General features: G+C 44.5%; 1 protein-coding gene across 13 annotated transcripts in view; it reads left to right on the forward strand.

The window, feature by feature from the left end:
- LOC123769197 (titin homolog) overlaps positions 1–14,282 on the forward strand; it is a 755,105-nt gene that overhangs the window by 184,795 nt on the left and 556,028 nt on the right. For all 13 annotated transcript variants that reach the window (XM_069317102.1, XM_069317100.1, XM_069317097.1 and 10 more), the window contains 2 exons: positions 405–701; positions 941–12,909. In XM_069317102.1, the coding sequence (XP_069173203.1) occupies positions 405–701; positions 941–12,909 (12,266 nt within the window). The remainder of the gene's footprint in view (positions 1–404; positions 702–940; positions 12,910–14,282) is intronic.

Raw genomic sequence — 14,282 nt, forward strand, 5'->3', positions numbered from 1 at the left:
TTTTCCAAGTATATATTATGCAATATCTTTCTCGTCTCCTTTCCAGAGAGTAAATTTTTGAGAACTTTGAGACGGTCTCAATAATTTAGATCACCATACAGCATATGGTGTGCGTGTGTATGTCTTCCACCATCGCTTACAGGACTGGGTATATGGTACAGGACGGGTAGATGTTATATGGCAATATGCAGGCAACAGGCAATATGGGTATGGAGTACAGGAAGGGCATGGAGCACAGGACGGGTATGGGTACATGGTTCTGGATGGTTATGTGGATCAGGACGCGTATGGAGTACAAGATGGATATGTGGTTTATGATGGCTGTGGGGTTCAGTGCGGATATGGAGTACTTAATAATTGAACTAAACTATGGAAACCAAATTATATTCACATGTTCATTTCAGACAAACTGCTACAAAGAGAAGGAGACAAGATGGCGGAAGCTGTGGGGTTGGCGGACGCGCGAGGCATCGCAAGGAATCCTTCCCTGTCCACCATCAACGAGGAGCGCTCCTCCCAGATCTCCGTCTACGAGTCTGCTGTGTCCGAGGCGTCGGGAGACGAAGAGAGAGCAGACATTTCCGTCAGCATTGATGGCCGGGAAGTCTCGCTCTCACTCTACGAAACGCCAGATATTTCGGAGGCGGAAGCTAAGCAGATTGCAGAGATCTACGCTGATGAAATCTCCGATCATTTGTCGGGTACATTCCATTTTGTGAAGGTGGATTCCCTTTGTACGGAACGGGATTCCATTGGAGTTATATGCCGTGTAGTTAGAACACGTATTTTTTTATTTATTAGAATACTGATTAACAAATGATATATCATGTAAAACCCTGTAATATGAATTATGATTTGCAAGGAAAACTAATGTTTCTTCACATTTTTATGTTAGCTGCATATGTGATTAGTTTTGCTTTATCTGGCGTTACTGTTGCAGCTCACGAGAGTAATCAGGCAGAGCTACCTCCTCTTCGCTTCACACGAGAGACGTCTCGCAAGGGTCCACTCATCATGGAAGCCATGGTGATCGACGTCGAGAACGAGGCATTTGACGAGTACATGAGCATGGCTGACATTGTCTACGACGATGCTCGCACGGAGGCTGACGTGGAGGAGCTGTCCGCTATGGAAGCTGTGGTTGTCGAAGAGAGGGAGGCATTGCGCTCTGATATTGCTGATCTGCCCGAGATGGAGGTGTGGGAGGAGGAACACCTGTCAACACACACGGTATCGGCGGAGGGCAAGGCTGTGGCTCACATCAGCCAACAAGACGTTCTTCAACATGATCTTCGATCTCTTAGTGAGCAGGGTATAAGTTTACTACGAGAGCACGGTGAAGAGAAACGTGTTGTTGGCCGAGGTGAGGCCCTGGGTGTTGAGGAGCCACAGGTGATGAGTGCTGCAGCTAAGTCATTCATCACTGAGAAAGCTCACAGAGCTGTGGCAGAAGCTCGCGAGATTCCAGGTCTGAAAGTCGCTCAAAAAGAAGAACAAGCTGTATTGTCAGGCATCGGAAGCTTATTGAAAAGCGAGAAAGTGGAGAGAGTTCAAGCCAAGCGGTCTATTGAGGCTCGTGAGGCGGCAGTGGCAGAGCAACAACAGTATCTGTCTGAGGAAGGAACGCTCTCAGACATAACTCATATTGGCCAAGTTCTTGAACGATATCCAAGCTTTGTTACACAAGAGGCAGTGGCGGTGACCTCTCCAGAAGCGCTGGAACAAGCCAAGTCAATAAAGTCTGAAGAAAGGCCATCAAAGAAAGCCAAAACAGCTTCTGTAAAGAAAACTCAAGTTGAAGGTGTAACGGCGATTATTCAGTCACCTGAAATTTATGAAGGAGATGCAAAACTGTTGTCTGAGCAACAAATAAAATCTGAACAAGCTAAAGCTGTTATTTCGGAGCAAAAAGGTTACAATGTTACCAGCGCTGAGGTTATGGAAGATGTCGGCACTTTCGAAGGTGAAGCAGCAAGCCTTCAACATGCCCGAATGAAGGAAGCCACCCAGCGACAGGCTGTTATGATGGAGGAAGCCGACGTTGTTAGCGGTCAAGCTCCGGAGAGTCTGAAGGTGAAACAGGCCAAAACTCAGAAGGCAAAGGCTGGTGTAGTTTCCGCCACTGGCGTAGCTCAGCAACAGGAACAAGGATATTATACCGCTGCCCAGGACATTCCTGAATATTTCCAGGCCGAAGAGACTGAGGCCGATATAAGCGAATTGCATTCCATGTTGGAACCTATGCAACAAGCCGAACAATATGGATACGAACATGCAGAGGCCTTTGTGGGCTATACTCCAGAGCAACAAATGGCAATGCAATTAGATCCTAGCTATCGTGAGGCTTTAGCTGTGTCTGCCAGAGAAGGATATTACCAAGCTGATGAGCTTGCTTTAATGAGTGGGGAGGAGACCCAGGCTTATGCTCACCAGACTCTTCACGAGGCTGTGGAAGGCTACGAGCAGGTTGGAATTTCAGGCGACATCAGAGATATGACTGACTATATGCGTGCTATGAGTGATAGAGCCCAAGTCTTGACTGATACAACCAGAGAGGCACTTGTGGTACACGAGGCTGATGTTGACTATGCAAATCTTAACGTCTTTAACAAAGAAGACATGTCACAAATGTTGACAGTGGCCGAAGAACGAAGCGGATCACTGGCAGAATGTATTGTGGTGCAAGAGGCTGACTTGCAGTCAGAAGCAGCAATTATATCACAGCGGCCGGCTGCTCAGCCGGAAAGAGCTGTGGCTGGCATTGTTGAGGGTGCCGCAGAATCTGCTACAGTGGGCGAGCCACCTTTAATAGCAGAAATGGCTGCTGGTAAAGATGGAGTGCAAAAGACCCCAGAAGCCAGAGAGAAAAAACGGTCAGCAGCTGAATCTGCCTCCGAAGAGGAAATGGTTATAGCGTCACCTAAAAGTCAATCAGGTGTGATATCTCAGGCGGATGAAACAGTGGCAAAGAAAGCCAGAATTGAAGAGGAAACTAAAGAAGACATCAAGTCACAAGGTGACAAAGAGGCTGTAGCTGCAGTAGCTGGCTTGACACCGGAACAGATTCAAGCCAGAAAGGAAGAACTCAAGGCAAAAATGGAAATTCTTAGAGCAAGAAAAGATAACGAACTTGCTAGAACCCCAAGCAGTGAGTCTCTCACCTCAGAATCGCTTGAAACTGAAGAGCCTAAACTTGTTAAGGTAGAGGACAAATCTGACGACAAAACCAAAAGGAAAACTGAAGTAGACAAACCTGATCAGCCGTCCGATGATACTGAAGAAATTAATGCAGAAGGGGACCAATCTGCACAGAAAAAACGTAAAGCAAGTGATGAACCAACAATGAAAGAAGCTGAAATTTTGGAGGAAGATATCCTTACTGAAGAAACTTCAGATTATAAAGTAAAGAAAGTAAAGTCTGCTAAAGTCATTACCCCTGAGGCTGAATCTGCTTCACAGCAAGAAAAGATTAAGCACGATAAGAAAGTCGGGACTCAGGAAAAGGACGTTTCTGAGGAAAAAATGGTTTCCCCCGAAAAAAGTAGTAAAGATGATAAAAGTGCTTCAGTTAAGAAGAAACAAAAAGCAGATGACTTGCCCCAAGAAGAGGGTGTGTCTTTAAAAGAAGATTTACCACTGAAGACAAAGGAGCAGAAAATCGGTACATCTGAAGAAAAACGAGCTGCAACTGAAGACAAATCTGCACCTCAGGAAAAGGCTGCCACAGCGGAAGGGGTTTTGGAACAAGAGGTTGAAATTTCTGAGGAAAAAACAGTGCCTAAGAAAAAGTTGAGCGTCGTTGAAAGTATGAAATCGACATTAGCTGCTAAAGTTTCTGAATTAAAATCATCTGTAGCAACGGCGATTGGATTGAAAGTGGCTAAAGTTGAAGAAATTGTTCCACCAAAAGAGTCTGCTAATGACCTGAATGTTCCTGCTGATGCCGAGAAGGTTGATGTTGTCGTGGGTAAAGAGACCTGTAGCGGTGACACAGAAGCAGGTGTTGCTTTACACTCTACCGTAGAAAAAGTGGCTGAGTCTCAGGCAATTACTGACGAGAAAAAACAGGAAGCAGTGTCTTTGAAAGATAGCTTGGCTGCAAAGAAAGAAGAAATTTTAGCCAAAAAGCAAGAACTGCTCGCTAAACAGGAAGCTGCCATGAAGCAGCGAGAAGCCAGTGAAGAACCTTCCAGTGAACTGACGACAACCAGTGAAATAAGCACAGATACTTCCAGTGGTATGGAAACGTACGTGGAATTGAAGAAGCCAGGAAAAGATGCAACTGAAAGTAAGGTGTCCTCGACAAATGGAGAACCGACGGGGTCAGACCAGGCATACAAAGAGTCCACAATATCGTCTGATGCAACAGTATCCTTGAAAAAGGGTAAGACTTACGGCAAGGATGAAGCTACAGCTGAACTTTCGTTAGAATTGAATGGAAAGAAAGAAATACAGACGTTTATTGGCCTTGAAGAGTCTTTGAAGGAAACAGAATTACAATTTCTGAAGACTACAAAAGTTATGGAAGCAGCATTAGGAGAAGCTTCCAGCATATTTGAAAGCACAGAGGAACTTGAAGGGCATAAGGTCAAGGTGTTAGAAAGGAAAGCTGAACTACTAGAAACTACTGACGAAGGTTTTGTCGTTGATGGCAAAGTTCAGCAAACGTTATCCGACGTTGCTGCAAAGAAAGGAGAAGCAAAAATCACTGAATATTCTGAAAGCTCTTCAGTGCTAGATACTACTGAAGCGAGAGTTGCCAAAGAATTACAAAAAGAAGAGGAAACTGTCACTTCTGTTAAGAAGGAAGACCTTGTAAAAACAGAGCAAGACAAAAAAACACAAATCAAGGAGGATGCAGAAGCTCCTACATTAGTCGAAACGGTGGACAGAAAAGACCAAACAGTCGTCTCCACGGAGGATAAAAAAGTCAAATCTCCAGACGCTCTCTGCAAAGATGAAGTGAAAGAAGGAAAATCCCCAGAATCTGTCTCGGTAGATGATAGCGTCGAAGTTTATGTTGTCGAGGCTGAAGGCAAAATGGAACAATATGATAAGTCCACTGTCTCAACAGATGCATCAGTGTCGCTGAAGAAGAAGGAACAGACTCTCGGGAGCGGCGAGGCTTCAGCGAATCTCTTAATTGACCTAGAAGCAAAGGAGAGAGGAAAGAGTCTTACACTTGAAGTTGTCTCCAAGGACGATAAAACAGCTAAGTCTCCCAAAGCTGTTTCAAAAGATGATGATAAAGCAAAATCTCCTGAAACTATTTCCGAGGATGAAAAGAAAGCCAAGTCTCCGGGGGTTGACTCTAAGAAAGATGCCATGAAGGAACTCGAGGAAGCTAAATTGATGGCGGTAGAAGAGAAAGAAACTAAAATTGATGCCAAAGCCGCCTTGAAGCTTAAAGATGAAGATAAGGAAGCCCAATCGTCTGAAACTGTCCCCAAGGATGAAGTTAAGAAAGCCCAGTCTCCTGCAACCGTCCTCGAGGATGAAGTTAAGACAGCCAAATCTGATGTTCTCATTAAGGAAGATGTAAAAGAAGCCAAATCTCCTGAATCTGTCTCCGTAGATGATACCAATAGAGTTTATGTTATGCTGCCTGAAGGCAAATCGGAAGAATATGAGGAGACTGCAGTCTCAACAGATGCATCAGTGTTGCTGAAGAAGAAAGGCCAGACCTTCGGGAGCGGAGAGGCTTCAGCAGATCTCTCACTAGACCTTGATCCCAAGAAGAAAGGAGAGAGACTTGCACTGGAAGCTGTCTCCAAGGATGATCAGACTGTCAAATCTCCCGAAGCTGTCACCAAGGATGATAAGAAAGCCAAATCCACAGAAGCAGTATCTGGGGATGAAACGAAGAAAGAGAAATCCCCCAAAGATGTTCTCAGGGATGAAGTCAGTGTAGACATACCTCCCGAAGCCGTATCCAAGGATGATAAGGAAGGAAAATCTCCTGAAACAATATCCAAGGATGTTTGCAAAACTAAATCTCCCGAGACTGTCTCTGACGATGATAAAAAAGCTAAATCTCCTGAGGTTGTATCTAAGGGTGACAAGAAAGCCAAATCCCTCGAGGCTGACTCTGTAGATGATGCCAGCAAGATTTATGTTGCGCAACCGCAAGACAAAACTGAAGCATATGAGGAGTCCGCTGTCTCGACTGATGCGTCAGTGTCGCTGAAGAAAAAGGGCCAGACCTTCAGAAGCGGCGAGGCTTCAGCAGATCTCTCACTAGACCTTGAAACCAAGGAGAGAGGAGAGACACCTGCACTTGACGCTGTCTCCAAAGCTGATAAGACAGCCAAGTTCCCCGAAACTGCTTCAAAAGATATGACGGCTAAATCTCTTGAAGATGTTCTCAAGGATGATGAGAGTGCAACCAAAGCTCCCGAAGGTGTCTCAAAAGATGATAAGAAAGGCAAATCTCCTGAAGCTATTTCCATGGATGAAAAGAAAGCCAAGTCTCCTGAGGTTGTCTCCAAGAAAGACAAATCCCCCGAGGCTGTCTCTAAGAAAAATGCCAAGGAGGAACGAGAGGAGTCTAAATTGAAGGAGATAGGAGAGAAAGGAGAGATATCCGACGCCAAGGAGAGCAAGAAACCAAATATAATCGATAAGGATGCCAAGAGTATTAAAGACTCCAAGGAAGTCTCCACGAAGCTTAAAGAAGAAGATAAGGAAGCCGAAGCTTCTGATCTCCAGGACGGTAAAAAGCCAAGCATTAAGCCAGGTGACGCCCAGACGGTCAAGGACGCCCAAAAAGCAGTTAAGGACAGAGCGGAGAAAGTCGAAGCCCTCGAAGGAAAGGAAACAGCTGCTCAGGCCACCCAGGCAGCAAAAGCCGAGCTGAATGACGAGGACAGGAAGGCCAAGTCTCCAGAAGGAGAAATCAGTGAGCAGCCTAGCCTTCAGAAAGAGGATGCTGAGACTGCCAAGAGGGCTGAAGAGAAGGCTAAATTAAAAGGAGCGGCTGTAGCGAAGGAGGCAGAGAAGCCCAAGTCTGTGAAGGAAGATGAAACTAAATCTAAATTGAAGGAAGAAAAGTCTGGCATAATGGAAGTAGACAAAGCCAAGTCTGTAGAAGAAGAAGATAAAGCTAAGTCTAAATTGATGAAAGAAAAGGGTGAAGTAAATGAAGACAGAGGCATGTCTGCTAAGGAAGCTGAGGACAAGGCTAAATTGACAGAGGAAAAGGCTGAAATAAAAGAAGCAGACAAATCAAAGTCTGCTGAAGATGGTGACAAGTCTAAATTGAAAGAAGAAAAGACTGAAGACAAGTCTAAGTTGAAAGAAAAAATGGCTGAAGTTAAAGAAGCAGAAAGAGACAAGTCTGTTACAGAAGATGAAGCAAAGACTAAATTGAAAGAAGAGAAAGCTGGAGTAAAAGACGATAAAGACAAGTCTGACACGAAAGGTGTAGACAAGTCTAAATTGAAAGAAGAAAAGGCTGAAGTAAATAAAGCAGACGATGCCAAATCCACCAAGGAACTTGAAGATAAGTCTAGGTTGAAAGAAGAAAAAGACGAGGACAAGTCTGAACTAAAAAAAGAAAGGGCTGAAGAAAAGTCTCACTTGAAAGAAGAAAAGGCTGGAGTAAAAGAAGAAGACAAAGCAAAGTCTGCTAAGGAACCTGAAGACAAGTCTAAATTGACAGAACAAAAGGCTGACGAAAAGTCTAAATTGACAGAAGAAAAGCCTGAAGACAAGACTAAATTGAGAGAAAAGGTTGAAGACAAACCTAAATTGAAAGAAGATGAGGCCAAGTCTAAACTGAAAGAGGATGAGGCCAAGTCTAAACTGAAAGAAGACGAGGCCAAGCCTAAAGTGAAAGAAGACGAGGCTAAGACTAAAGTGAAAGAAGAAGAGGCCAAGCCTAAAGTGAAAGAAGAAGAGGCCAAGCCTAAAGTGAAAGAAGAAGAGGCCAAGCCTAAAGTGAAAGAAGACGAGGCCAAGCCTAAAGTGAAAGAAGACGAGGCCAAGCCTAAAGTGAAAGAAGAAGAAGCCAAGCCTAAAGTGAAAGAAGAGGCCAAGCCTAAAGTGAAAGAAGAAGAGGCCAAACCTAAAGTGAAAGAAGAGGAGGCCAAGCCTAAAGTGAAAGAAGAAGAAGAAGGCAAGCCTAAAGTGAAAGAAGAAAAAGCTAAGCCTAAAGAAAAAGAAGAAGAAGAGCCCAAGCCTAAAGTGAAAGAAGAAGAGGCCAAACCTAAAGTGAAAGAAGAAGAGGCCAAGCCTAAAGTAAAAGAAGAAGAGGGCAAGCTTAAAGTGAAAGAAGAAGAGGCCAAGCCTAAAGTGAAAGAAGACGAGGCCAAGCCTAAAGTGAAAGAAGACGAGGCCAAGCCTAAAGTGAAAGAAGAAGAGGCCAGGCCTAAAGTGAAAGAAGAAGAGGCCAAGCATAAAGTGAAAGAAGAAAAGGCTAAGCCTAAAGAGAAAGAAGAAGAGGCCAAGCCTAAAGTGAAAGAAGAAGAGGCCAGGCCTAAAGTGAAAGAAGAAGAGGCCAAGCCTAAAGTGAAAGAAGAAAAGGCTAAGCCTAAAGAGAAAGAAGAAGAGGCCAAGCCTAAAGTGAAAGAAGAAGAGGCCAAACCTAAAGTGAAAGAAGAAGAGGCCAAGCCTAAAGTGAAAGAAGACGAGGCCAAGCTTAAAGTGAAAGAAGAAGAGGCCAAGCCTAAAGTGAAAGAAGAAGAGGCCAAACCTGAAGTGAAAGAAGAAGAGGCCAAGCCTAAAGTGAAAGAAGACGAGGCCAAGCCTAAAGTGAAAGAAGAAGAAGAGGCCAAGCTAAAAATGAATGAAGAAGAGGCCAAGGCTAAAGTGAAAGAAGAAGAAGAAGGCAAGCTTAGAGTGAAAGAAGAAGAGGCCAAGCCTAAAGTGAAAGAAGAAGACGCCAAGCCTAAAGTGAAAGAAGAAGACGCCAAGCCTAAAGTGAAAGAAGTAGAGGGCAAGTCAAAAGTGAAAGAAGAGGAGGCCAAGGCTAAAGTGAAAGAAGAGGAGACCAAGCCTAAAGTGAAAGAAGAAGAGGCCAAGGCTAAAGTGAAAGAAGAGGAGGCCAAGCCTAAAGTGAAAGAAGAGGCCAAGCCTAAAGTGAAAGAAGAAGAGGCCAAGTCTAAAGTGAAAGAAGAGGAGGCCAAGTCTCAAGTGAAAGAAGAAGAGGCCAAGTCTAAAGTGAAAGAAGAAGAGGCCAAGCCTAAAGTGAAAGAAGAAGAAGAGGCCAAGCTAAAAATGAATGAAGAAGAGGTCAAGGCTAAAGTGAAAGACGAGGCCAAGGCTAAAGTAAAAGAAGAAGAGGGCAAACCTAAAGTGAAAGAAGAAGAGGCCAAGCCTAAAGTGAAAGAAGAAAAGGCCAAGCCCAAAGTGAAAGAAGAAGAGGCCAAGCCTAAAGTGAAAGAAGAAGAGGCCAAGCCTAAAGTGAAAGAAGAAGAGGCCAAGGCTAAAGTGAAAGAAGAAGAGGCCAAGCCTAAAGTGAAAGAAGAAGAGGCCAAGCCTAAAGTGAAAGAAGAAGAAGAGGCCAAGCCAAAAGTGAAAGAAGAAGAAGAGGGAAAGCCTAAAGAGAAAGAAGTAGAGGGCAAGTCTAAAGTGAAAGAAGAAGAGGCCAAGGATAAAGTGAAAGAAGAGGAGGCCAAGCCTAAAGTGAAAGAAGAGGCCAAGCCTAAAGTGAAAGAAGAAGAGGCCAAGCCTAAAGTGAAAGAAGAAGAAGGCAAGCTTAAAGTGAAAGAAGAAGAAACCAAGCCTAAAGTGAAAGAAGAAGAGGCCAAGCTTAAAGTGAAAGAAGGAGAGGCAAAGCCTAAAGTGAAAGAAGAAGAGGTCAAGCCTGAAGTGAAAGAAGAAGAGGTCAAGCCTGAAGTGAAAGAAGAAGAGGTCAAGCCTAAAGTGAAAGAAGAAGAGGCCAAGACTAAAGTGAAAGAAGAGGAAAAGCTTAAAGTGAAAGAAGACGAGGCCAAGCCTAAAGTGAAAGAAGAAGAGGCCAAGCCTAAAGTGAAAGAAGAAGAGGCCAAGCCTAAAGTGAAAGAAGAAGAGGCCAAGGCTAAATTGAAAGAAGAAGAGGCCAAGACTAAAGTGAAAGAAGAGGAGGCCAAGCCTAAAGTGAAAGAAGAAGAGGCCAAGCTTAAAGTGAAAGAAGAAGAGGCCAAGCTTAAAGTGAAAGAAGAAGAGGCCAAGCCTAAAGTGAAAGAAGAAGAGGCCAAGCCTAAAGTGAAAGAAGAAGAGGCCAAGCCTAAAGTGAAAGAAGAGGAAGCCAAAGCTAAAGTGAAAGAAGAGGAGGCCAAGGCTAAAGTGAAAGAAGAAGAGGGCAAGGCTAAAGTGAAAGAAGAGGAAGCCAAGCCTAAATTGAAGAAAGAGGAGGCCAAGGCTAAAGTGAAAGAAGAGGATGCCAAGGCTAAATTGAAAGAAGAGGAGGATGCCAAGGCTAAATTGGAAGAAGAGGAGGCCAAGGCTAAATTGAAAGAAGAGGAGGCCAAGGCTAAAGTGAAAGAAGAGGAGGCCAAGCCTAAATTGAAGAAAGAGGAGGCCAAGGCTAAAGTGAAAGAAGAGGATGCCAAGGCTAAATTGAAAGAAGAGGAGGATGCCAAGGCTAAATTGAAAAAAGAGGAGGCCAAGGCTAAAGTGAAAGAAGAGGAGGCCAAGGCTAAAGTGAAAGAAGAGGAGGCCAAGGCTAAATTGAAAGAAGAGGAGGCCAAGGCTAAAGTGAAAGAAGAGGAGGCCAAGGCTAAATTGAAAGAAGAGGAGGCCAAGGCTAAAGTGAAAGAAGAGGAGGCCAAGGCTAAATTGAAAGAAGAGGAGGCCAAGGCTAAATTGGAAGAAGAGGAGGATGCCAAGGCTAAATTGAAAGAAGTGGAGGCCAAGGCTAAATTGAAAGAAGAGGAGGCCAAGGCTAAAGTGAAAGAAGAAGAGGCCAAGGCTAAAGTGAAAGAAGAGGAAGCCAAGGCTAAATTGAAAGAAGAGGATGCCAAGGCTAAAGTGAAAGACGAAGAGGCCAAGGCTAAAGGGAAGAAAGAGGAAGCCAAGGCTAAAGTAAAAGAAGAGGAGGCCAAGGCTAAATTGAAAGAAGAGGAGGCCAAGGCTAAATTGAAAGAAGAGGAGGCCAAGGCTAAATTGAAAGAAGAGGAGGCCAAGGCTAAATTGAAAGAAGAGGAGGCCAAGCCTAAAGTGAAGAAAGAGGAGGCCAAGGCTAAAGTAAAAGAAGAGGAGACCAAGGCTAAATTGAAAGAAGAGGAGGCCAAGGCTAAATTGAAAGAAGAGGAGGCCAAGGCTAAATTGAAAGAAGAGGAGGCCAAGGCTAAATTGAAAGAAGAGGATTCCAAGCCTAAATTGAAGAAAGAGGAGGCCAAGGCTAAAGTAAAAGAAGAGGAGGCCGAGGCTAAATTGAAAGAAGAGGAGGCCAAGGCTAAATTGAAAGAAGAGGATTCCAAGCCTAAATTGAAGAAAGAGGAGGCCAAGGCTAAAGTAAAAGAAGAGGAGGCCGAGGCTAAATTGAAAGAAGAGGAGGCCAAGGGTAAATTGAAAGAAGAGGAGGCCAAGGCTAAATTGAAAGAAGAGGAGGCCAAGTCGAAACTGAAAGAAGAAGAAGAGGCCAAGTCTAAACTGGAAGAAGAAAAGTCTGAAACAAAGAAACCAGACAAAGCCAAATTTGTCAAGGATGCTGCGAACAAGTCTAAACAGAAAGAAGATAAGGCTGAATTAAAGGATTCAGAGAAAGCCAAACCTCTCGAGTCTACAGAAATAAGAAAGTCAAGCATTAAAGAGCGAAAGAGATCGAGTGTCAAATTAGGTGAAGTCAAGAAGGTCTCGGAAGCTGAGACAAAGGCCGAAGTCTCGTCGCAAGAGAAGAAAGGACCAAGCCCGAAAGACGACGACACACTGACGAAGGCTCCCGAAGCCAGAGTGAGGAAGAGATCAAGCGGTGAGGCTGACCAGAAGGACTTCGCAAAGTCCTCCAGAGAGGCGCAAGACAAGTCGCCCAAGGACCAGCGTGACTTCGAAGAGTCCTCCAGAGAGGCGCAAGACAAGTCGCCCAAGGACCTGACGACCGTGCGGGCCGCTGAGTTGCGGAAGCAGGAAGAAATTCTCAGGAAAAAGGAAATTAATATGAAAGAGGAACAGATTAGAGAAGAGAAAGAGGAGATGCTGAGACAACAGGAGACAGAACGTGCTAGGAAGGAGAGTGCGAAGCGCAAAGAAGAAATGGAAAAGTTAGAGAGAGAAGAAAAAGAAATGGCTGAAAAGAGGAAAAGGAAGAAAGAAGAAGAAGAAAGGCAGAGGATTGAGGAGTTAGAGAAACAAAAGAAGCAAGAAGATGAAAGGGCTGAGAGAAGAAGAAAGAATAGGGAAGAACAAGAAAAGATGATGAGAGAAGACGAAGAGCGACAACAACAAGAAGAAAAAGAGAGGAAACTAAGATTGCAAAAGAGAAAAGAGGAGCAGGAAAGATTACGAAAAGAAGAAGACGCACGAATGTTAAAAGAGGAGGAGGAGAGACGAGAGCAGAGAAGACAGAGGAGGCTAGAGGAAGAGAAAGCCATGAAAGCACTAGAAGAAAAGTATCAGAAGGACGAAGAGGAGAGAAAGGAGAGGAGACGGAAGGAGAATGAAGAGGAAGAAAGGCATAGAAGGCAAAAAGAGGAGGAGAGACGAAGACGATTGGAAAAAGAGCAGGAAATAAGAAGAAGACAGAAACAGAAGGAAATAGAAGAAGAGGATAGACGGCTCCAAGAAGAGGAAGAACGGAGACAAGAAAGAAGAAAAAGAAGAGAGGAGCACGACAAACTCATGGTCGAAGAGGAGTCGAAGAGGGACTCGGAATCTAGAAAGAGGATTGAAGAGGAAAAGAAGAGGCTTGAAGAAGAGCTACGTAAACGGGAGCTAAAGAAGAGGAGAGAAGACGAGATTTTGCAGCAAGGGGAAGAATTCTTGAAGAAGGTAAAGTGCACAAGTAGACACCAATCCCAGAGTGTTGAGTGCAAGCACAGTATAATCCCAGAATGTTGAGTGCAAGCACAGTATAATCCCAGAGTGTTGAGTGCAAGCACAGTATAATCCCAGAGTGTTGAGTGCAGGCACAGTATAATCCCAGAGTGTTGAGTGCAGGCACAGTATAATCCCAGAGTGTTGAGTGCAGGCACAGTATAATCCCAGAGTGTTGAGTGCAAGCACAGTATAATCCCAGAGTGTTGAGTGCAGGCACAGTATAATCCCAGTGTTGAGTGCAAGCACAGTATAATCCCAGAGTGTTGAGTGCAAGCACAGTATAATCCCAGAGTGTTGAGTGCAGGCACAGTATAATCCCAGTGTTGAGTGCAAGCACAGTATAATCCCAGTGTTGAGTGCAAGCACAGTATAATCCCAGAGTGTTGAGTGCAGGCACAGTATAATCCCAGTGTGTTGAATGCAAGCACAGTATAATCCCAGTGTGTTGAGTGCAAGCACAGTATAATCCCAGTGTGTTGAGTGCAAGCACAGTATAATCCCAGAGTATTGAGTGCAAGCACAGTATAATCCCAGTGTTGAGTGCAAGCACAGTATAATCCCAGTGTTGAGTGCAAGCACAGTATAATCCCAGAGTGTTGAGTGCAGGCACAGTATAATCCCAGTGTGTTGAGTGCAAGCACAGTATAATCCCAGTGTGTTGAGTGCAAGCACAGTATAATCCCAGAGTGTTGAGTGCAAGCACAGTATAATCCCAGAGTGTTGAGTGCAGGCACAGTATAATCCCAGTGTGTTGAGTGCAAGCACAGTATAATCCCTGAGTGTTGAGTGCAGGCACAGTATAATCCCAGAGTGTTGAGTGCAAGCACAGTATAATCCCTGAGTGTTGAGTGCAGGCACAGTATAATCCCAGAGTGTTGAGTGCAAGCACAATATAATCCCTGAGTGTTGAGTGCAGGCACAGTATAATCCCAGAGTGTTGAGTGCAGGCACAGTATAATCCCAGAGTGTTGAGTGCAGGCACAGTATAATCCCAGTGTTGAGTGCAGGCACAGTATAATCCCAGTGTTGAGTGCAGGCACAGTATAATCTCAGTGTTGAGTGCAGGCACAGTATAATCCCAGAGTGTTGAGTGCAGGCACAGTATAATCCCAAAGTGTTGAGTGCAGGCTCAGTATTATTCCAGAGTGTTGAGTGCAGGCTCAGTATAATCCCAGTGTTGAGTGCAGGCTCAGTATAATCCCAGTGTTGAGCGCAGGCTCAGTATAATCCCAGTGTTGAGTGCAGGCACAGTATAATTCCAGTGTGTTGAGTGTAAGCACAGTATAATCCCTGATAAAAAAAATTAAAGATACTTTTTGTTATCT

Source organism: Procambarus clarkii, chromosome 86 (genome assembly GCF_040958095.1).
Source record: "Procambarus clarkii isolate CNS0578487 chromosome 86, FALCON_Pclarkii_2.0, whole genome shotgun sequence".
NCBI classification, from domain to species: Eukaryota; Metazoa; Arthropoda; class Malacostraca; order Decapoda; family Cambaridae; genus Procambarus; species Procambarus clarkii.